At 34.2% G+C, this 23,214-nt stretch overlaps 1 protein-coding gene across 1 annotated transcript in view; it reads right to left on the bottom strand.

Moving 5' to 3' along the window:
* Cdc42bpa (CDC42 binding protein kinase alpha (DMPK-like)) overlaps nucleotides 1-23,214 on the bottom strand; it is a gene marked incomplete at its 5' end in the record, with an annotated part of 272,087 nt that overhangs the window by 30,855 nt on the left and 218,018 nt on the right. Inside the window, 7 exon segments of the mRNA XM_005374798.2 lie at nucleotides 686-902; nucleotides 3,021-3,102; nucleotides 4,438-4,577; nucleotides 5,228-5,364; nucleotides 8,167-8,272; nucleotides 13,825-13,908; nucleotides 17,795-17,899. Coding sequence (XP_005374855.1) covers nucleotides 686-902; nucleotides 3,021-3,102; nucleotides 4,438-4,577; nucleotides 5,228-5,364; nucleotides 8,167-8,272; nucleotides 13,825-13,908; nucleotides 17,795-17,899 — 871 coding nt within the window.

Here is a 23,214-nt window from a genome sequence, read left to right as displayed (position 1 = left end):
AAAATAAATATATATACACAAGATAGCTAAGATAATTATACTACTGACTTCTATTGGTTTATTGAAAGGAACAGTTAGTGCCTAATTGTTTGATCAATTTTGCATGCCTATACCTGGTAATCTGAACAAACTACTTTGTTTAAACAATGTGTAATATAACAGCCATTGTTAATTTCCTACCATCTTATTTTGAAATTCTGTATCATTTTTAATGTTTTTAAAATTCTCTTTAAAAAAAAAAAAAGAGTATGGCCAAAATGTAAACTTCTAGTATTAAAGCTGCCACTTATTGAGGTCATTTTAACTTCAGGGTACTCTACCTTAAGTATTATATGTGTTTTAAACTTCTCAATAACCTTACCAAGGTAATTGGCATCTATGTGCTATATATGAACCTTATGTACTAAGAAATTAATTTTTCTAATTCACACAAATAGAACACAGATGAGTAGGTTAATCTTTAGCACTGTTGGTTTTTCAGAAGAAAATACATGTCTATTGTAAGGTGTAACTGCTAAAAAACAACTAATGTAGGTCTCATTCATTTCAATAAACATTTACTGAATATCTATGATAGAAGGCATATTATGGTAGACACTGGGGATTCCTAGAAAAGGCCAATTCTAGCTGACAAGGTAGATCAGTAAACAATTATGATAATGTAATAAATATTACAAATTCATACCTATGATTGCAGCAGCCTGGGTTGTTTTAATAAGAGGCAGAGCGCTGTCATAAGCCTCTTTGGGAACATAGACTGAGCGGTCTCTGAATTTGTTTTTCTTCAGAATCTTGTGTAATTCACTGAGCACTCCTACCCACTTACTCTTCTCATTCTCACTGTCTGCCAGCATCAGGATCGAACATTTGTTATTAGGTGCTGAGAGCTGTGAAGCTGTGACCTGAAAAAGTTTAGTTGATATTCATGACATGATGCTGCTGATTTCATGGTATGCTGGTTTGACTAGCACTCACCAACAGCATGAGCATTCATTAAATGACACCTTTAGCAGAATTCACCTGTTCCTGATCAGAAGAACTAGTTTTAACAATAGAATTCATGACAACACCAAGGTAGGAGATACCATTCCAGATGTTAGTATCATTTTTATTTTCCTTGCTACAAAAGCACCACACAAAGAAAACATTACAAATAGTCCTATAACAACAACTGACGTTTATGATCACAGAACATCAGGTAGGTCTAAGTACTTTGCAAGTGTTAAACACTTAACCTTCTTAACATCTTCATAAGAATGAAACTATTGTTCAATCTTTAATTTTATATATAAAGAACTGTGATAAAAAAATTAAGTGTTTAAGGGCACACAGTAGAGGTCTGGGATCCTAAGTCCATGCTCTTATGCACTACACTACACTGTTCTGAAAAGTCATGAATGCTCAGAAATACTTATATTTTTTGTTACTTCATAAAAATAACTTACATTATCATTAAAGAAGATAAGATCACTTGAGTTAGTATTTTAGTTTGTTTTTGAGACAAGGTCTCATTAGGTAGAGTAGGTTGGCCTTGAAGTCACTTATGTAGAACAGGCTGGCCTTGAACTCCTAGCAATCCTCCTGCCTCAGCCTCCCAAGTGTGGGGATTACAAGGGTGCGCCACCACACCCAGCTCTTGAGTTACTATTTAAACAAAAGTTTATCATTCTAAACCTCAGTCAGAATAGTTTTAAATTTTATATATGTAGACTCATCTCTCTTGTATATAAAATATGTCTTGTTCTATATATATATCCTTCTTTAGCATCATTGACAATAAAAATCACACTCTGCCAATCAGTTGTAGACAAGTGGGTCTCTATAGGCTCCTCTGATGGCTGCAGAGAGAACAAATAATTGTCAGTCTGGAAACTAAGAGATGAAGCATTATCTCTGATCTTCCTTGGACAATCAGTACACATATACTAAGCGGATGGGCATAAAGACAGGGTAGTCTGAAAAAAATTTCTGTCTTAGTTTACCATTTCAAGATCATATGGTAAATAGCTCCAAAGATGGCTGTCAACAATTCCTCCCACAGATTTCATTCTTCCAGTCAAGAAGTGGAATCCATTTCCCTTCTCCGTAAATCTGGGAAGACTCACAACTTTGACCAACTGAATGTTGATGGATTACCAGGCCTTTTGGGCCTATTCCTTATAAGGCCTGGCAGCTTCTTTTGCTTTCCTGGAAGCCAGCCATCAAGGACTGGAGACTGAGATTACCGTGCTAACAGTACTAAGGCTACAGATGAAAGGCTGTTTTGGATATTCCAGACTCATATGAGCTGAATGTAGCCAGGTGAGAGATCTTAGCCAACACCCTACGAAGTGTATGGCTAACTCATAAAAAGGTGAAAATCATAAATCACTATTGGTGTGAGCAGTTAAATTTTTAAGTAGTTGTTACAAAAACAGGTAAGTAACTGAAACACAATTTTTAAAATGAAGTTTTAGTTTTATTTATTTATTTATTTATTTATTGATTGATTGATTGATTGATTGAGTCAGGATCTCGCTACATAGTTCAGGCTGGCCTGGAGTCACTATGTAGGCAAGGCTGGCCTGGGAACCTCCTGCCTCGGCCTCCCAAGTGCTAGGATTACAGGCATGCACCACTTTGGCTCTAAGATTAAATTTTTAAAAAGATAAACTTCTATTTTTAAAAAATTTCAGAAAACTCACGTTTGCCTAATTTTCCATGAGACAGTATTTATTTAAAAACTAAATCAGAAAAAAAATAAATAAATAAAAAATTAAAAAATAAAAACTAAATCAGGACTCAACAATATTATCTAACAAGAAACATATTTTTTGAAGCCATTTTTTATGCTTCCCACAGGTCTTTCCTTAATTAAACTTAGCATCAATTTTCTATATATTCAAGTATGGGATAATACAGAATACATTAAAAAATATAAAATCTGGTTGTACTAAGTAAGTTTATCATTTATATGGAAATGTAAAACATAATCATTAAAAAATAAATAATTGAGCAATCAAATTATAGGACACACTTACTCTAAATATACAAGGTATATCTTTTCGACTTGCATGAATAACATCAGAAGCCAAGACAGAACTCACAGAGAATTCTTCATCTCTGAAAGAAAAGTGAAACATTTCAAGTTAATATACAGTGCAGTGTGTACATGATTTTGTTTGTGCAACCAAATAACATGCATGAAGCAATCCTCAAAGCTGAACTGCACAGAACACTGAATTAAATTTAAAAAAATTTCCCCATTATAACTGGTAATACCTAAAGTAATTTGTTAAGAGTAACTTCACAGTGGTGCCATTATTTAACAGTCAGAAGTAATTGCTGGCTTATCCAAAGATACAGGTCAGAAAGTATCCAGGAAGAACTGGGATGTAGATCTGATACTGGGTCTTCAGAGTCCCCAGGGGACTTCTGCCTCCCATAATAAGTCTCATGTGTATTCGGCCCAGTTCATCTGACATTTTATTGTTCCCTCAACATCTAAAATACATCTCCTCCATGTAATTCATTCCTTGTGATTTCCTCAATTTCGTTATTGGTACTGCATTTCTCTTGGTCATAAAACTTGATAACTTAGTCCGATTTTTATTCTTTAAGAGACAAGGTCTTGCTATGCTGCCCAGGATAATCTCAATCCCGCTGCCTCAGCCTCCCAAGTAGCTAGAGCTGCAGGTATACACAACTGCACCTAGGCCTCCCTATCTTTCTATATTCAGTCTCAGTAAATTTTTCCAGATATTGCTGATATTTCTTGCACTGGTCTCTTCATATTCCGTACTTGTGGGGAAAATAGTATGTTCGAGAGGTAGGTAAGAAATGCCAGTGCGAGGCATAGCTAGAAATGGGGGTTCTGTGCAATGCATGGCTATTTCCAGCAGACATATGTCTGCGAGTCATGGAGGCCAAAGTGATAGCTGAAGCTATGAGAGAAGGTGTGATTCCTCAGGGGCACGACCTGGAGTGATGAGAAGAGGAAAAAGAAGGTACTCTAAGAATCTGGAAAATAAGACCAGAAATGTCCACGAGATGTCATATTTAAATGATTCCTGATTCATTATGTTTTCTAAGAGCTTGTCTGTTCTGAGATTTTTACTCCTTTCTTCACACTGGATTCTACTCCATGCTTTTAGGTGATGAAATAAACAATACATCTTAGGCTTCTGATACCCCACAACTTTTAAACTGGTCTTCTGATCCCGGGGACCAGCTTCCATTCCTTGGCTCCTAGCCCTACATACTCAACACGTATATCAGTATGTTCTACAATTACAACTTATTTTATATATTAATAATGCTACTGCAGCAATATGAGCAAATTAGAAAATCAACATGAAATCAGATCATTTAAATAAAACCATGGCAATCTCAAAGAAAAAGCAGAGACTTTATTCTCAAGCCACAATGATACAAACACCTTCACCTCTGAAAGCTTACCTCATGTCAAGAACTTGACTAATGACAACGCCGGGCTGAGATGCCTTTCCTTCAGCAATATCATAAAGAAAGAGTTTGAAGTCACAAACCACAGCCAGGGCCCTCTGCCATCCTTTCTTTACTCCAGCTGGCTTAGGGATCTTAGTTTTGTTTCAGACAGGCACAAACAATTCAAATGAAAATGTCAGGGACAGCCTCTTTAATTATTTGTGTAAACACAGAATAAAAACTTAAAGATACTAGACACAAACTTTAAATCTGCCACTTTGGTTGGTAGAGCAGCAGATGGGACATGTATGACATTAATAATATAAGAGAAAAAATGAGAACATATTCTTCAAATAAGTGAATGACTTTTGCCTTTTACCAAAAGTTTCAAATGGTACCATTTTAACTTTTAGAAGTAATTCCATTAACGTAGCTCTCATCACTTTATACAATAAAGTCAAGTCTGGAAATAAGACGAAATTCAGCTTCTACTGCAAATATTACCAAGGCAACAAGATTACATGTTGATAATATCTCATAATGCATAAGTATACTCTACCTCTTTGGCAAGACTGGAGGCCAAAAACTACTTTATAGAGATTTCAATATCTGTTCATTATAACAGGAATAATACAGAAAAGTTTGTGACATTTTACAATTTATTTCCAAATACAGGCTAAACTTTTGTTTTCAAATCATTATTCTGGATAAAAAAATTAGGTGAATTTTACTCAATTTTCTGTCAAGTACTGTGCAAAGTGACCTTATAGGACTGGTTGAAACCTGAACTAATGATACTCACCCTGACATGACTTTCATATGCTGTTCCTATTCCTTTCTGTGGGTCTATGCCCAGGGGACCTTTTGTCTGCTCAGGAGGAACTGGACACGCCGTTGGAGCTTTGTTTACACAAGTTATATGGCAGGAGAATCCACACACTTTGAGAGGGAAAGAACCCAAAACAATAATAAAAATCCACGTAACGACAACAACCACAACAAAATTCACTGAGCAGGGGCTGGGGATTTAGCTCAGCGGCAAAGCGCCTGCCTGGCAAGCGCAAGGTCGTGGGTTCAGTTCCCGGTACCGGAAAAAAACCAAAAAAACAAACAAACAAACAAAATTCACTGAGCAGTAACTGCATGCAAGGTACTATGAATGCTTACAGTTAATTTTATTTTAAATGTGGTTTCTGGTGTTCTTTCTAGCTCTTCATCCTACTATGAAATGGTATCTGCTTGAAATTTCTCTTGCAATTGTCCCTTATGAACACTAAGCTACCTAACATCTCTGCTACATCCGGCAAGTTTTACTAAGCTTCTTGAAAATAAAAATTTTCAATGATTAGAAAGGTATGAATTAAGGTTAAATTTTTGGGGTTAATATTCTATATACTTCAACTATAGGTAGGGTAATAATAAACTTTATTGGCATTTTTTATTTTCCTGTGACAATATGAGAGATACAGTCATTATACCAGTGTCACATGTGACTTGCTCAGGGTCACTGAATCCAGAACTAGCAATGCTGCAGTTCAAACCCAGGCAGTCTGGCTCAGGGCCCGCATACTTAGCTGTTAATAATATTGCAATGATTCCTTTATTTGATATTCACATGGTGACTTAGAAGATTCTAAAACAAGATGATAAATAAAAACAAACTGAAGTTTCAATAAAGCTGGGCTGGGTGAAAATTAAAGGTTAAAATGTTTAAAATGAACTTGTTGTTATAGTTTAAGATTACAATTTCTATTCCTAAAATTAATCTTAGAGAATTATGGAGAAAGAATAAGAAAGAAACTGAAGCAATATATCACTGTGAGAATACATACACATGGGAGAAATGGATTATGTATCACTGATAGATTCTGTGAAACTAATAGAGAGGCAAGACGGACTGGTACTGTCTAAAACTATGCAAGCTTCTCAATTCACTCAAGTGGAATGTCTAACAAGTTACAATTTGTTTTACTAATAAGGAAAAATAATCTCACTTCCAAAGGGCAATGAAAGCAACAAAGTAAGTATCTACACTGGATCTAATCCCCGGATAAATAAAAGTGGCAGGAATCTTTAGAGGCTGTACCACATTATCATAACATTTACAAAAACCTGTCAAAGGCTGGGGATATTCCTATGTCTCCATGGCTTTATAAGGTAGGCTTCAAAGATTTGAAGAAAAGACAGACACAGTTTCATGGCATTAAGATGCCAGAAGGTAAGAGAGTGCACAAAGATCTAAAAAGTCCTTATTACAAATAATTTTGATGAATAAAAGATTATCAAGGATTTAAAAAGCCAGGTATCTGCCCAGGATTCTTTCTGATAAACGGATTGCAAAATAACAGACAAGAACTGGCTATGGTCCAAAATAAGACAACGCTAGAAAGTCTCTGCCTTGGCTTGAGTGACACCTTCCTGATCCATGGTTCAGGCTATTTCTTCTCAGACTACATAGCTACCTTGTGTTTTGCTTTCTCTTCACCATGTCTCCCACAGCCCTGTCCTTCTTTCAGTCTACATGTGCTTCCTAGATAATGTCAGTTATATTCATGAATTAACACACTCATAGGGCTGGGGATTTAGCTCAGCGGCAAAGCGCCTGCCTGGCAAGCGCAAGGTCATGAGTTCGGTTCCCAGTACCGGAGAAAAACAAACAAAAACAAAAAACAAAAAACACACTCATAATCTCAAATCTTTACTCTTTAGCCGTGACTCTTTTCTTCTGAACCCATGTTATCGAACAGACTATTTAAGACAATGCAGTCTAAATCTTCCACTTCAGTTCTGAGAACTGACCAAATGTAGAATGCATTGCATTAGTGCGCTGTGAATATTTCCCTTTTCCTCAGATCAGTTAAATACAGGCTAACTGCAGGTGTATGATAAAGAGAACACATGCATCTGACGGGGAATAACGACACTTTTAAAGTCCTCTTACAGGACTTTTTAAGGTCTTTCCAACACTAATAGCAGAAGAGCTAAGAAATAGAAACTAGTATTAGAATTGAATTAGCAACTATTTTCTTGTCTTTAATAAGATATGGCAGAAAATCATGTGGTAGTTTTGTTACAGCCAGTGTCATTTGATTAAAAAATAATATTTCTAAAGCAGTCACAAATAATACATTCCATCATAATTTAAATAATTTTTATTTTAGGGGCCTTGGGACACATAAAGTGGTATCCAAAAAATACACTTTGTTTTCTGTTTCAGCGGCCCCTCATCGTCTCTCCCTCAAATCTTGGAACGTGAGCTGCCTCCATGAGGGTAGGAGCTCTCTTTCCCACATTCACTACTTCGTCCCCAGGGTCTAGCAGCACAGAGTAAGCATGTAACAAATGTGCCACAGACAGATCAATGAAGAGGTGGGGAGAAATCTGTTATTAACACTAGGAGTAACTACCTTTTGAGGCACAGTGGCAGGCATTTAGTATTTCTGAAAAGGCACAGTGCTGCCTACTTCTAAATGATTCCTCTCATAATGTAATTAAACCAACAGATCCAAGGATAACTTTCATGTCTTCTGTCACATAGGTCGCCAACATTCAATGGACTTTAGCAAGGTGCTCAGTTTATTGTTTACATTCTTACTACTCAGAGAAAAACCATTAAATGAAATAAACATGGAATGCCTTTCAAAGAGAATAAAGCTATTTGGTTACCATTTAGGTAGTAAATATTAGGACAAACAAAATGGCGCCGAAACAAGTTATAGTTTATTTCCATCTTGTTCTTACCTTCACATGAACAGCCTTGTCTTATCAAACCCACCATCAAAGAGGTACACTGATGACATTTGGTGGGAGAAGTGAAAGATTTTACAAAAAACTGATGAGTCTTGCGCTGTAAAACAAGTTGATAAACATACATACATTGATTATTTAAGGGTTTTCCTAATGTCAGTCCCTATGCATATGCTACCTCCTAGAATGTTTTCTACGTACAACAAATTCTTTCCGTTTTTATATCTTAGTTTATGCTATTTAAATGTTGTATTAGACAACAATGAGTTAGAGTAAACTAAAATAATACTGTATAAGACATTCATTAAATAATAATTTATTGTTTTGGTTTTGCTTATAAATCTTGGTTTCAGGAGTTCTATATATTCTTTAAATTATTTATTAGCATAGGAAAAAATGGAAACAAAGCTTTTGTAAGTGGGGAGGATAGGAAGGCTTGAAGAGAGGCTGGGGGAATGGAAAAAAGAATCAGGTTCTAAAGCGTACAGGTACAAGTTCTCGGCAATGAATGTGATCATTATGTGTATCTAAAATGTATCAATAAAATCTGATTTAAAAATTATTCTTTAGCAAAAAGTTAAGTGAAATTTTGTACACTTATACCTACATAAATACAGTTTAATATGCTTATACCTTCTCAGGAAGAAGAAAGTATATGACATTATTTCTACTGTACATCATGAATTTCATTTTCTGGGAGCAAGAATAAGTAATATGCTTCACCAGTCTGTTTTCTCCAAAGGAAACAGGCAGATAAAAATACACTCATATTATTCCTGGGACAGATGGCAGATTATAATTTCTTATTGAAAATCCAGTAGCTAAAGATTTCTACGTCTTGGCTGATTTACATGGCGGTAAGCCAAAGAGACTTCAGCTCTCTGAAATACCCTTGCCTTCTCCAAATCACCTCTTAGCATGTTTTGCTTATGCCGAAATTACAACTGCCCTTTCTCTGCACTGCTGTGTGAACTCAGGAGCAAGTTACATTTGAGTCCTTCCTGTTGCACATTCATCATAACGTAGCACCCATACTAGTGTCTGCTTTAGGACAGTTAAATGAGTACTACAGGAGAAACCTTTCAAACCATGACTGGCATATATAAGCATCCAAAAACCAGTTACTTCTCTATGAAAACAAATTGGGCCAATTATTTCTCTTTTATACATGTAACTTAATTTAAACTAATAAAAACTTTTTGTATTCCAATGAATGTTAATTCTGATATTAAAAAACTGTTATGAAGTAGTTCTTGCTTCAGTTGCGATAAACACCATATTAACAAAAAAATCAGTGGGGTGTGTGGGCCTCACCAGTGATTCCCTACATTCTGGGAGGCTAAGGCAGGAGGGTCTCACCTTTGAGCCCAACCTGGGAAACTTAGTGACTAAGTGAGACCCTGTCCCAAAATGAAACAAAGGGAGGGGATGTAACTCAGAGCAAAAGCTTTGTGTTCAATCCTCAGTACTGACAAAAAAAAAAAAAAATGAAGAGAAACATTAAAAAAATAAAAAAACCCAGAATGATCTGACTACCATTATTATTCAGAGAAGAGGGTGAAACCTGGCACTTCAGGTGGTCACAACCTCTGATTCAACTTCAAACCATTCTGTTCTAGAAGTCTTGTAGGTCTTTGGTCAGTCTCAAAGCAGCACTGAGATTTTACTCTACTCTAGGCAGAACAAGGACTATCTTATTACTAACTTTGTAGTTGCTGCTGGAGTCCCTAGGCCCAACCAAAGGTGCAGACATTGTGCCAGTATTTTTCGTACACCTCACTTAATGGAATCAATACTCTTGGAAAGATACTGTCATCTAATGTTTGTAATTTCACATCTCATTTTCATTTGCAGCCACAAAGAAATTCTTTTTCTTATGTCTATGTTTTTATTTTTGAAATTAATACATGCACACAGTTGTGAAAGTAACAGAAGTCTAATACTCATAAGAAAAACGTAAGTATCTCTTTGCCCCAAGTCCATCCTAGAAACACTTTCTTTTAACTCTTTTAGTTATTCCCTTCCTCCTGTAATACATCTCTCCTTGCTTCCTTCCGTATTAGGGATTGAACCAGTGCCTACCACTGAGGGACACCCCCAGCATCCAATGTATAATTTTCATTGGTTTTATAGTTTCTGGTACAGTCTCAGTTTTGCTAAGATATTTCACCCTTCATTTCTTTTTTTCCTTATAATAATTCTTTATGGGTTTCAATTACGTCTCTTCATCTGGTCATTTGTAAGTGAAGTGAGCAAGGAGCTGTGAGCCAGGATAGTTTTTCTAGCCCCATGGCTCTAGATTCCCTTTTCTGTTATTTTCATAAATTCATACAAATTTTAAAATGACCTTATATTCTGGTATCTTTATCCCCTCTTATTATCTGGACTTTCTCTTGTGCTCCCTGACCTGCTCAAGGCTGAACCTACTCCTAAGCTGTTTTCTTGTGGATAGGGTTTTGATCCGGAAGGCACTTTGTTAGTCTGGAGAATTCCTAACTCCGGGACTGCCATTTCTACCTTCAATCATGTCTCCTCACACTAATCACGTAATGGAGCTTGCGAAGTCCCCTCACAGTATGTTGTTGCTGTTATCAAAACTTCCCAGCAGTACCTCGTGATAGTTTGGTAATTCTGTGGCTCCAAGGGTTATCTCAAGTCTCTGCTTTACCTCAGCTTTCCCTTAAGTAACTTTAAATACCAGGTATGTCTTGTAGATGCTGCTGATTTGTTTCTACATTTTGGAGTTCATGGGAAAATATTTTAATCATTTACTGTTTTAATGGGAGGGGCTTCAACAGATTCAAAAACTATGCTGCGAGCTGGGCATGGGGGCAGGCACCTGTAATTCCAGCTGCTCATGAAGCTAATGCAGGAGGATCACTTCAGCCCAGGAGTTTGAGGCCAGCTTGAGCAACAGAGGAAGACCTCATCTCAAAAATCAAAATAAGGCTTTTTTACAAAGTTCCGAGGAGCCTCTACTCACTGGGTTCTAAAGGTGTGCTGGCATATATTTTTACTCAAAAATGTTTTAGATTACTTTTTAAAAGGCATTTATTCATATTTCCACTATACTATACAACAGAATCTGTTAATGAAGACATGCCACAAATGCCTGAGAAAACTTCATTATTACTTTAATTTGCTTTCTCCCAACTTACAGTAATCTTATGACTCTTTTACGATTGTAGTTTATTACCTTGTCTTAGAAAAGCACTTCATGTATGTAGATATTAATCCTCTGCCCTCTGCTTTGCATTTCTTCCTCTAATATAATGTTTGTCTGACAAGTTGGTTTTTTAAGCTGTACATAATCTGCTTCTTTCTTTAGTTATCCCAGTTTTTGGCTTATGTAACTTTATTGTTAGGTCAATTTACACTCATGATCATTGTATATTTTGTATCTATTATTCCCTTTATACAGCGTCTCCTTTTGTACATTTCATTTTATTTTTTTAGACAGGGTCTCACTATGTAGTTCAGGCTGGCCTTGAATTTGCAGTGATCCTCCTCACTCAGCCTTCTCAGTGCTGGGATTACATGCATGTGCCACAACGTGTGGCTTGCAATTAAAATGTTTTACACCTTAAACTCCTTTTTGTAATCTGAGACCTGTACTTCCCTTTATTTTTTACCTTTCCATGTAACTTTGCTTTAAGCCATCAGCAATCAGCCTGTATCTGATTCTTTGGAGTGTGTTCACTTTAGGGAAAAACGCTGTGCTGCAGAGATCATAAGTAGTTGATCAAACAGCAGCATGAACTCCCTAGCACAGTAACGGAACATCCAGCTCAGTCTTCAGATGGAGCAGTGTCGGCTGACACAGACTGACAGCTACACGGAGGCCTGCAAAGAGCACTTCCTAAGTTAACCCTCCCCAAACTCGTAACCTAATAAATTACGAGAATTAAAAAGGTGTTGTTTAAATCTACTATCATTTGAGACAATGTATTACATGGTAAGAGTACTAGGTCACCATGTTTTCCTTTCTTCTTTTTTTCTTTCCTATATTCCTCCAATGAACAACATTTCCTTTTGTAGGTTTGAAAGTTATAGTATTTTTATTTGTTAATCTCCTATTTATTCCCTTCAATTTAAGATGCACGCTTAATTTCCAAAGTTAGCAACATTTATTTAAACATATTTATGATACATACTGTGCTAGACAGAGCCCTAAATTCTTTACAAATACTGTTTGTCTAAAACAGATACTGTAATTATCATCATTTTTTGATGAAGAAATGCAAACGGAGAGTAAGTAGCGCGCTCAAGCTCACAAGGCTAGCGTGAGACTACACTTTAGGGTATAGATGCTGGCACAGTTTAGGTCCTTACATTTCTTAACTTTCATTTTTCCTTGCCAGGGATTTGCCACAGTAACCACCAAGCTGTACCGTTTCCACGCCTTCTCCCCACACAAGACGAACACACCAGCACACTCACCTCACCAGACCCTTAACTCACTTCCTACTGTGTTTTATTTAGATCTGTTTTGGAGTGTTTCGAAAATATATTTCTTTTTCTTCGGCTTTTGTAGATCACAGTAAAGTCCTTTAAAATACCTATTCACCCTGTTTCCCCAATCCTTCATGATCACTTCTTGCCTTCCTCTTCTTGATGAAGCAATTCAAGATTATTTTTAAAGAGGATTCTTCTACAGTAAACCAGTAAACCTTCTCAATTCTTGTATACCTAAAAATATTTTTTTAACCTAAAAATATTTTTAACTGCTCTCATATTTTATTTTCAGATTCAAAGTTCTTCAATACTTGAACACGTTTCTCAACTGTTTCTTTGTATCTAGCACTGCAGTTGAGAAGCCAGATATGAACTTAACTTTTGTTCTTCTACACAAATGATTTGGTCTTTTTGAAAGTTTTTATAATTTTTTCTTGACCTATGATACCCTTAAATTTTATTATAATGCATCCAGATATTGGTTTTTCTTATTTGTACTTATTAGCATCTAATGATGTCTTTCAATAGACTTTTCATCTTCAATTTGGGGAAATATTAAGTCATTATTTCTTAACTTAGTCCCATCTCTAATTTTTTCTTTCTTTTTCAAAGTCCTACTATACTGATGTTGACACTACTTACATCATACATATCTTAACTTTCATATTTTTGTCTTATCTTCCATATCACTAAATTGTTTTTCTATTGTATCTATCCTTTCATTTTTTTAAAGCCATCTATTGAGATTTTTTTTCCTTTCAGCAAGTATGTTTCTTTTATGTCAAGTATTTCCAATATACTTTTTCTAGTAACTACCTTATCCTTCTTCATATTATTTTCTCTCTTTAGAATATTTACTGTGCTTATCCTAGCCATAGTCATGGTGAATAGAATGGATTACTGTAGGAGTGGCCTCAGTTTAATGCCTTCCTCAGGCAACGAACAGAAGGAGTACCTGGAGGAAACATCACTCCTTACTTGAACAGACTTTGAAACAATGAATTTAAGATAAAAAGAAAAAAAAAGTACTCTTTGCTACTTTTACCAGTGATGATTATTTCTACTCATAGAGAATTTATTTTCTTTCAAACTCTTTCTTTGGGTAGCTTTGAAGAAATCAGTATCAAAATTACAAAGCAGAAGAAATCTATTCTCACTTTGTGGGGTGCCATACTAAGCTCATAATAGATTGAATACCTTAGGTGGAAAGCCAGTTGAGCCAGGGCATCCCTTTTTCCTTAAGGTTGGTGTGTGAACTGGAAGTGGAGCACAGTCTGCAATCTGAACCCAGGAAGCAAAAAGGAAATAAATGCCATGAAAAACTGACTATTTCAAACATAATTAGTGAGAAGCCAAAGTAAATAGAAACAAAGTGTAAGTAAAGCAAAAAGTTCTACCAGTTAATCCCAAATTAAAGATCTCATAAGACTGATAATTTACTTTCAGCCTACAATATCTACAAATGAAATATCTGTCCAATTAATAAATATTATTCCAATCTGGAAATTAAAAAATAAATAATTTGAAAAAGAAAGTCCACAAGCAGACAAAGCAGTTATAGCTGGTAGCCTACAGAGAAATGAAGCTCTTTTCATATTCATCTGGATTTGCCATACTGATCTTTAAAAAAGTATCTGAGGTTTAACAAGAGTTATAATAAAAATATTTAGAGGATTATTTTTAAATACCTGACTTCGATATTTAGAAGACATACATAACTATAACTCTGATTTGGAATACAAAGATAAAAATTAGTGAAATTTTTGTGCAAAAATTAATTTTCCAAATAAAGGAGTTTAAGTATTTAATGGTATTGGAATTCTGAATTTCATACAAATTTAGCTACAAACCATATCTTTATTAGTAGGTAAGAGAGTCTTATTTTTATGGGATAGAGCGTTTTATTTTATGGGATAAGGCATATCTCTGCATGAAAAGAATCAGTGATTTTACTGGATGTTATTGTGGGAAAAAGGACACTGTTTAATTAGTAAAGCATTAAAAAAAGACACAAGGAACTTACTTTTAGGATGGTAAGCAAGCAATTATGAAAAAACAGCTAATCCTTGCATAAAGCTATAGAATATTTAAAAATATCAAAAGATAAATGGGTGGTCCTGCTTTGCCCATTACTACATAACCTCCAAAAATAATTATTTTACATTTACTATAGTGTTAAGATGGTATTCAGTTGAGTTTCTCATTTTTCTTTGAATTGTAATTTTAGTTCTAGTTTGAATTTTATTTACTTTTGAACAGTTGGAAAAACTTTTGAACTCAAACTATAAACTTAACATTTGAGAAGTATAGAAATTCAATAAAAACATTGACAATCTACATAAAAGTTAATGAAGAACAATTAACAGGGAACAACAGTATCATTAGTACACTATTTAAAGTTCAAGAGAAATTATTAAAATTAAGAGTCAAGCGAAGGTGCAGGCTACAAGACCAAGAGAGTTTATAAAGACCAGCAAAGCATAATAAAAAATGTATTTAAAAAGGATTCCACACACCATAGCAACAAAAATATAAGTTATCTAGGAACAAATTTAATAAGTAGTATGGAATATATTGGAAGTAATGAAACTTTATTGAAAGATGTAAAAGGATACCTAGCTACTACGCACATTGTGTGTGTTCACAGATGGGAATGCCTAATATCATGAAGACGTTGATTATCCTTAAATAAATCTAAAAAGGGATGCAATTCCAATCAAAAGTCCCACATGGAACTTGGCAAGCTAATCCTGAAAGTAATATGGGAAACTAAAGGGTCAAGAAGAAAAAGAGTAAATTGAGGGGGCAGGTGGATCACTATACCAGGTGTCAAGAATTATTTTAGGTTTTTAGTAATTAAGAAAATGCGTCATTGTAGGAATAATCCAAAGAACAGTGGAAGAGAACAGGGAACCCACCCCCAACCAGACCCATAAAAAGGCATAAAGGCAGAGTATATAAATCAAAGGAGGACAAATAAAGGAGAGTCAGTTGCTTATATGGCAAAAAGAGATTAGATCCTTATTTCTCATTATTCCTAACAATAAATTTCAGTTTGAGTAAGTTCCTAAATGCATAAGAGCAACAACGTAAAACTTTTAGAAGGAAATATGGAAGAAAATCTTTATAATCTCTGCATGGGATAGATTTGCTTTAAAAAGACACAAAAGGCAGAAGTCACAAAGGAAATAATAGGCAAAACTAACTACTTTAAAAAGATTTACAAGACAAATAGATACGACAAACAAAGTTTAAAAAAATAAGTCATGGACTGGGAGAAAATATTTGCAATGCATATAACCAACAAAAAATTAGTATTCAAAATATATATGGAACACTTCACAAAACAACTGAAAAAAAAATCAAGAAAAAGAATTCAATAGAACAATGGGCAAAGGATATGATCAGGCAAATCAGCAGCCAAGAAACAAAGACGGGCTGAGGATGTAGCTCAATGGCACGGCGCCTGCCTGGCAAGTGCAAGGTCCTGAGTTTGATTCCCAGCACCAAAAAAAAGAAACAAAAAGATGCTGAAGAACATTAGGAAATAGAAAAGGCTGAAATTAAAAACAAAAATGCCATTCATTAAATTGGTACAAGTTAATGTCTGATAGCACCAAGAGTAGATAAGAATATGGGGAAATGGGAACTCTCACACATGGCTGGTGGGTGTTAAAATGGGTCCAACCACTGTGGAAAATAATTTGTCAAGGTCTACTGAAAGCTGAAAATTCACACACCATACAACCCTGTAATTGCACTTATATATGCTAACCAAACTGCAAATTTTCCAAAGCAGATAGATACTAGGATGTTCACTTCAACACTGATGGTAGTGATGAAAAATTGAAAGCAACCTAAATATCATATAATAGAAGAATGGGTAAATGGTTGTGGCATATTCATTCAATAGAATATAATGCAGCAGTTACAATAAATGAGCTAAATGGACATGTACCTATATAAATAAACCTCAAAACACTTAACATGAAGTTGCAGAAAGATACAGGTGACATCTGTGTAAATTTTAAATACGTGATAAACATTACCACATACTGATTATGAATACAAATAAAATACACATGTAAAACCAAGAAAAGCAGAATTCACACCAGCTACATTTAAGTACGTCTGAGAAAGAAGACAGGGGATGTACAAGGGAGGATGTGTGAACTGTTTCTGGAATATTTCTCTTTGGAAAAAAATGGCAAAATGTTTATATCTGTTAAATCTGTGGGTAAGTTACAAGGGTATGTATTATATTGTTCTGCATAAGGTTGAAATATTTTATCGTTAAGGTAAAACTTCATTAACTCCAAATATTGAAACAACTGTAACTAGAAAATTGGAGGGTCTCATCAACTTAACCAATCGGAGGGTTCTATCTGAGGGACAGAAGTCAGAGCCTCTCTACGCTCACACTTAACGCAGACAGCTCCTCAGACTGTGTGTTCACTTCAGTGGGAAGTTAGACCCAGCTCTGGAGATTACAGGCAGAGAAGCTGAGGAGCTGTGCCTGAACTGTGTGACGCTCCATGAAGAACCAGGACTTCACTATGAAGCAGGATGGATAAGGTGAGGCAGATCATGCTCTTCTGACTTGTGTAGGAACTGGCTCTGTTGCTGTAACTGGCCAAGTGGCTGTTTAAAGCCATTGATTAATGTGAAATGTAAACACAGTAAGATTTTTGTGTACTACTAAAAGGGCTGATTTAGTTGACTGAGTGCCTATGGCTAATTTAGCTACTAAGCAGCCAGTAATAACGGTTTTCGTTTTAAGTTGTGCTTATGATGTAATAGGTAAGTTATACTATGGCTTATTAAATTAGAAGAATTAAAACGTAAACATGAGAATGGCACCTCACTGCCATATGCCTACAGAGTTTATGGTAATTCCAACATTTACATAAATCCTCGGTTCTACAGTTTTCTAAGTAAAAAGACTATACAGTTAATAAAATTTTTCACCCATTTCAGGTGATTATTTGGAAACAATTTTCTGCTTTATTTTCCATTCCTATATACATTATCAGTTAAATGTAATGATCTCCAGTAAACTGTAACTTATGACACAATGTATTTGATTAGACAGAGTTCCGTTTTTTTCAGTTCCCTCTTTCCTGACAAAAGTGTAAAATTGGAGAGCAAGGCTGCTCCAATGAGGCACCTTAACTGGCTCAGCTTCACTAGATGTGGAAGGAGATGTGGACCTTGACTGGTTGTAAAACTTGATGCTCGGGTTCCGTACATAAGAGTTCTCAACAGGATCAGTCTAGGAAAATAAGTCAGGAAGAAAAAACCCAAGAAATCACTTTTAAACAATGCGCAGCTCTTAGCAAATGTCTGTAAGGCAGAATCATGACAACATTTCTTGAGAAACAAGGATAACAAACTTTAGTCTGAGTATTTATGCTAGGGATGTGTCATTATTCAAAAACACTAGCTTTAATGTAAACAACCTGATAAGGCAGGAGCTTGCTGAGGTCTGACAGCAGGCTTGCTCCTTGCACCGTGGGATGACGTGTGGAGAGAAGGTGAGCAGTATGGATGCCTTCTACTGAAATTAGCATATGCTGCTTTATGTCGTTTTATTAGTATGTGATCTAACAGACGTCTGTAACACCACATCAGCATCCCTTACCGGGTCCCTCACCTCTCCACCCCAGCCCAAGTGGGCAGTTAAAACATTTACCAGTATGTTTTGAGACCCTCTGAAAAAGTGACATTATGACAGTGGGATGCTGCAGAAAGAAAAATTCACTATCCATTTAATTTACGATCACACAAATTACTGACGCTTAAGGCTTTAAACACGTATCTTCAATCCTTCTGAAGAATTGCTGTCATTTGTTAAGTCTATTCCTTCTAACTAGATTTTACTCTTCAGTAAAAAGGAAAGAAAACAATACAAATGAGGATAGATTTTAAAATAATTTTCTTAGCTGGCTAAGGTAGGACTTGGTTATATTCAGGAACTATTTAAAATAAAATTATAAACCAATACTAATTCTAATGAAATAATGAAAATTATATTTTATAGCTGTATGTTAATGTAAAAATTAATTTCAGATTAAAATCAAATTCATTTTCTTCTAAAAAATTAAAAGTAAATATCTTAGAATAATAATTTGAAGGTGAAATTAATTTAGCATATGAAAAAGTTGAACTATGCCATTTGCAATGATGATCTTTTTTAAAAAACCCACCATGCATATATAATTGAAAAATTATCACTTTAACTTTTTTATGTGTCTCATAAAGATAAAGAACACTTGATAAAGATGATTAAATTCATGGCAAAAAAGTTTGAACACCAAACTTTCAAAAAGTATCTAAGGCTTTCAGAGGACTACTAGAAGTAAACAGCTATTGACCTTAATAAATTTTAGTATTTCATTTCCTTTTGGGATTACTGCCAGCATAAGTAATATCGCAACTGTGGTTTAACTATAGAAATAGGAAAAATACAGTTTTACAGATTCATCAAAGTTTTAATTAGCACAAACAATACTGTGGTATTCAAGATGTTACTAATTATAACTATAAATGCTTATCATGCATTTTTAATCAATGGTTTATTCTAACCATTAAAAAGCAATTAATTTAATTAAACTTTCACAATATTCTATTATTACATGCTAAAATTAAAGACAGTTTGAAATTAATTTTAATAATTAACTGGTAATGATTCAGATATAGTATGGCAGTAAAGTAACAAATTAGTAACATTAGTTATTTCTATACAATGATTTTAAAACCTTAGAAACAAATATAATCATCATTATTTAAACCATGGAAGTTAAAAAAATTCTTTATGCATGAAAAATACAGCAGCAAGTACAAGCAATTAATTGAATTAATAATGCAGCATAAGTTAGATCTATCAAAAGCAGATATCATGCTGAAAGAAACTGTCAATGAGTCCTTGATTGATCAATATTGCATGTCTCTGTTTTCATGAGAAACCACTTTGAAGATATCAATGTGTAATACAACAAGCATTGTTAATTTCCTACCACTTTGTTTGTAACTCTGTATTGTCTGTACTGTTCTTTTGCTAATTTGTTAAAGGTTGTCTGTCTGTAAATGTTTTCCTCCTTTTATTTTTAAAATAAAAAAAGTAGGTATCAATTTAATAATGGAATTATGATTATAAAAAGAATGATAAAAAGGGAAAATAGTAAAGAACAATAAACAGCTAATATATACTGGACAGTATATTTTGATATTGTCCAAAGAAAGATGTTAGAAAGAAATCTTAACAGCGCACTAATTCACTGAAAACTGAGAAAAAGTAAGTATGAAATATTCTTATATGGGACCTTTCTTCTAGTTTTAAGCAACTATTTTTTCCTAGGTTTTTTTGATGAGTAGGCTTTGGAGACATCTACTGTATCTAGTATCATTTTTATTCAATGTTCTACTATACAAAAAAAAGTAGAAAAGCTGAATATAATGTTATAATAGAAAAAGTCCACAATATTCTCTTAATCAGGATTTTTCTTGTAAAAGATCTGCACAATGTATTTCGAGAATACAGTAAATCCCAACTTATGAACATTTGAGTTGTGAACTTTCACAGGTGTACTGTATAAGACTCATTTTGTTGGCTTACAAATGAATCCAGCTTTCGAACAATTTTCCCAGAATGGAAATGTTTGTAAGTCAGGGACTTACTGTAGTACAATAAAATAGAAAACTTTTTTCCCTGGTCACAATCAAGCACTTCTCTGATTCTTAGGCAACATACTTATTAAGAATTCCTCAAATTATAAAAAGAACCAAACCTTTTAGCTTTAATATGTATCAAGAAGCCTTCTCTCTGACCCAAATAATGCAGATTTGTACAAATACTTACACTCTAAAAAGAAACTTTATTTTAAAGTGAAGCTCTCAAAACTTAACATGGATTATAAATGGTCAATCTAGTAAGAGACAGCTTGCATATGTTGTTTGTACTGGTAAACATAAAACTCAAGTTCAGAAAAAATATTTATCAATTTTTTCTGTGTCATTTACTTAGAAGTATTTTAGAAGCAAAAGGCAAGTAATTTAATAATTTTGTATTGAGAACATTTAATCTTAAAACATTTAGTGAAATAATTATTTGTTAATTGAATTTATGACAAAATATTGTAAAATATTGTATCATTTGCAAAATAGTAAACATATCTTCGTAAAATAAATTATAATAACAAACTACTGAAGGTTATGACTAACAAGTGTATTACTATTTATATATATATATATGTATATATATATATGCACATACATATATCATATGGATCTGAATATCTACTCTAGAGAATTATAACTGTTCTAAGAAAACACAACAGAAGGTTAAATCACTCACTGGCTTTTTATAATCTCTGCTCCAAATTCTAAAAGAATAATCTGAAATGAGACATTCAATGTTTTTCACTACTAATGGAAGCGCTACAGAACCCTATCTATTTTTATTTGGACATTTAAAATACTATTCCTAACAAATCTTTCTTCTACTATACTTAAATAATGCCACTTATAAAGAACGTAAGTATTCAAACTGTAAAGGAGGTGAAACAGTATGTTAAAAGGATATGGCAAACATTATCTAGTGATACCTCATCATTTCTATGACATTTCATAGTGAAAGGATTTAGGTTTATATAGGTACTGCATACTTAATTACCTAAAATCATGGTATATAACATGAAGTCACATTCCACTTTTAGATTCAAGGCCACTGTTAAAGAATGGTAACTAGCTACACCCTAATGAAGTAATATATGTCCCAGGGACTACTAATGTTCCTCACTATGCCACTAAGATATTTCTATTTAATTACTAAACAATTCATAATTCTTCAGCTATCTCCTTCACACACATTACTACTTTCTATTGGTTGACTTTTATTTGTCTGATACATAGTCCAGGAGACACTGAAAGAAGCTAGGAAAGCAAATAACCAAGCCTACCATCTCTGTATAAAAAAGAATCATACATAATTTTAAGTACATGGACTTTGGCTAACTTTTGCTTTTGCATATCCTACAGATGAAAGACACAGAATTTAAAGTGGGACCTTATAATAGCCATTCTCTCAAACAGTTTTCCTTTTTTTCATAATTCACAGATTATAGCCTAGGTGGCCAATGCCTAAAGTCTGCATGGCATCTGAGATAAAATTAATCCATAAAAGAATTAACCAGAAAACAAAACCTTTCTAAATTATCTTTTCAAAAACAAGTAGTTATAAATTAACTCAATTCACAGGCTGATGATTTGAATCTAATACAACCGGCATGTAATATTTTGGTCTTCCTCTGTATAGGTTGGACAAAATATTTAACATATACTATAAAGTATCTAATGGTTTTATCTCGACAAATCCAAACAAAAATCAGTTGAGTCTGCAATCTCAGATCTCAATAATATCAACTGATCTCATAATTTTCCTGGACATAACAGTGGTAACTGAAGTGTTTACTCATTATTAAGCAGTAGTCTGAAAATGTGATACAAGCATTACGTATCTTCATTTGACAACCAACCCTCCATCACATCAGAAAAAGAACAGGCATCAATGAGACACCCTACTACCTCCCACACCTTTCACAAACCAGATCGTTACCTGATCTAGAACTTTCCACACCCAAGAACTCTGGATTTAAGGTGTTGATCAATCCTGCTGATCATGAAGCTGACAAGCAAACGTCAAAAACTTGTATCTACCACAGTGACTTTCCTTTTTAAAGTTACTATTTTATGTAGTACATAAAAGTCTGAGTACTAACACGCCTACTGCTTCTCTGCTAGGGAGTATATATGTGTGTGTAGCTACTGCTTTTAGGATGGAAGCTGATGTACAAAAATTTGAGACATTTTCATGTGAGATTCTTTACTCTGAACTATGAAAATCTTGTTGGATAGGATAGTGACTGAATAATTTCAGATTGAGAAACATGGAGCTAGCATTAGTAGGAAGTACTTTATAGTTTGCTAATAATACATAAATGAAGAATTTATGGGTATTTTTTAAATCTTGGAATTATTTTAGAATAAACAGAATTTATTATTAACATGATTTCCCTAGGTATATATCTACAAGATATTTAGGATTCCTTTGAACCATAAAAACAAATAAAAAAAATTTTCAAGACTTCTTGAAAACTTATTTACATAAAACCATAGTTAATAAGGTCTATAATTTGTCCCAAATCTTTTCTGAATTTTGTACAACACAAATTATCAAGTTTTCTTTCTAAAATAAAGTGTTTAAAAATCTACATATTTGCTTATATTCTCATTTAGAAACTTATTTACTTGTATTTAATTAATTTAGAAAGCATACTTTAGAATCACTTTTCTGTCCCCAATCAAAACAAAAAATATATCTTATTATTTTAGCAGTTTGGCTACAGAAATTTATATGAACATTCCTAAAGCTTTGCGGGCAAAACCAAAACAAACAAACAAAAATAAACAAAAAGGCAAAAAACACGGGAAAGCAGATTAGCAACAGCAGAAGCAGCAGCACAAAGCATGCAGCCAGGATAATAGTACATCGCACAAATGTTCACATGTTCTGCAACCACAGGCAAAGGC

Source organism: Chinchilla lanigera, unplaced genomic scaffold (assembly GCF_000276665.1).
Source record: "Chinchilla lanigera isolate Chin_1 unplaced genomic scaffold, ChiLan1.0 scaffold00005, whole genome shotgun sequence".
Taxonomy (NCBI): domain Eukaryota; kingdom Metazoa; phylum Chordata; class Mammalia; order Rodentia; family Chinchillidae; genus Chinchilla; species Chinchilla lanigera.
This window is presented reverse-complemented; position numbering and strand designations above follow the sequence as displayed.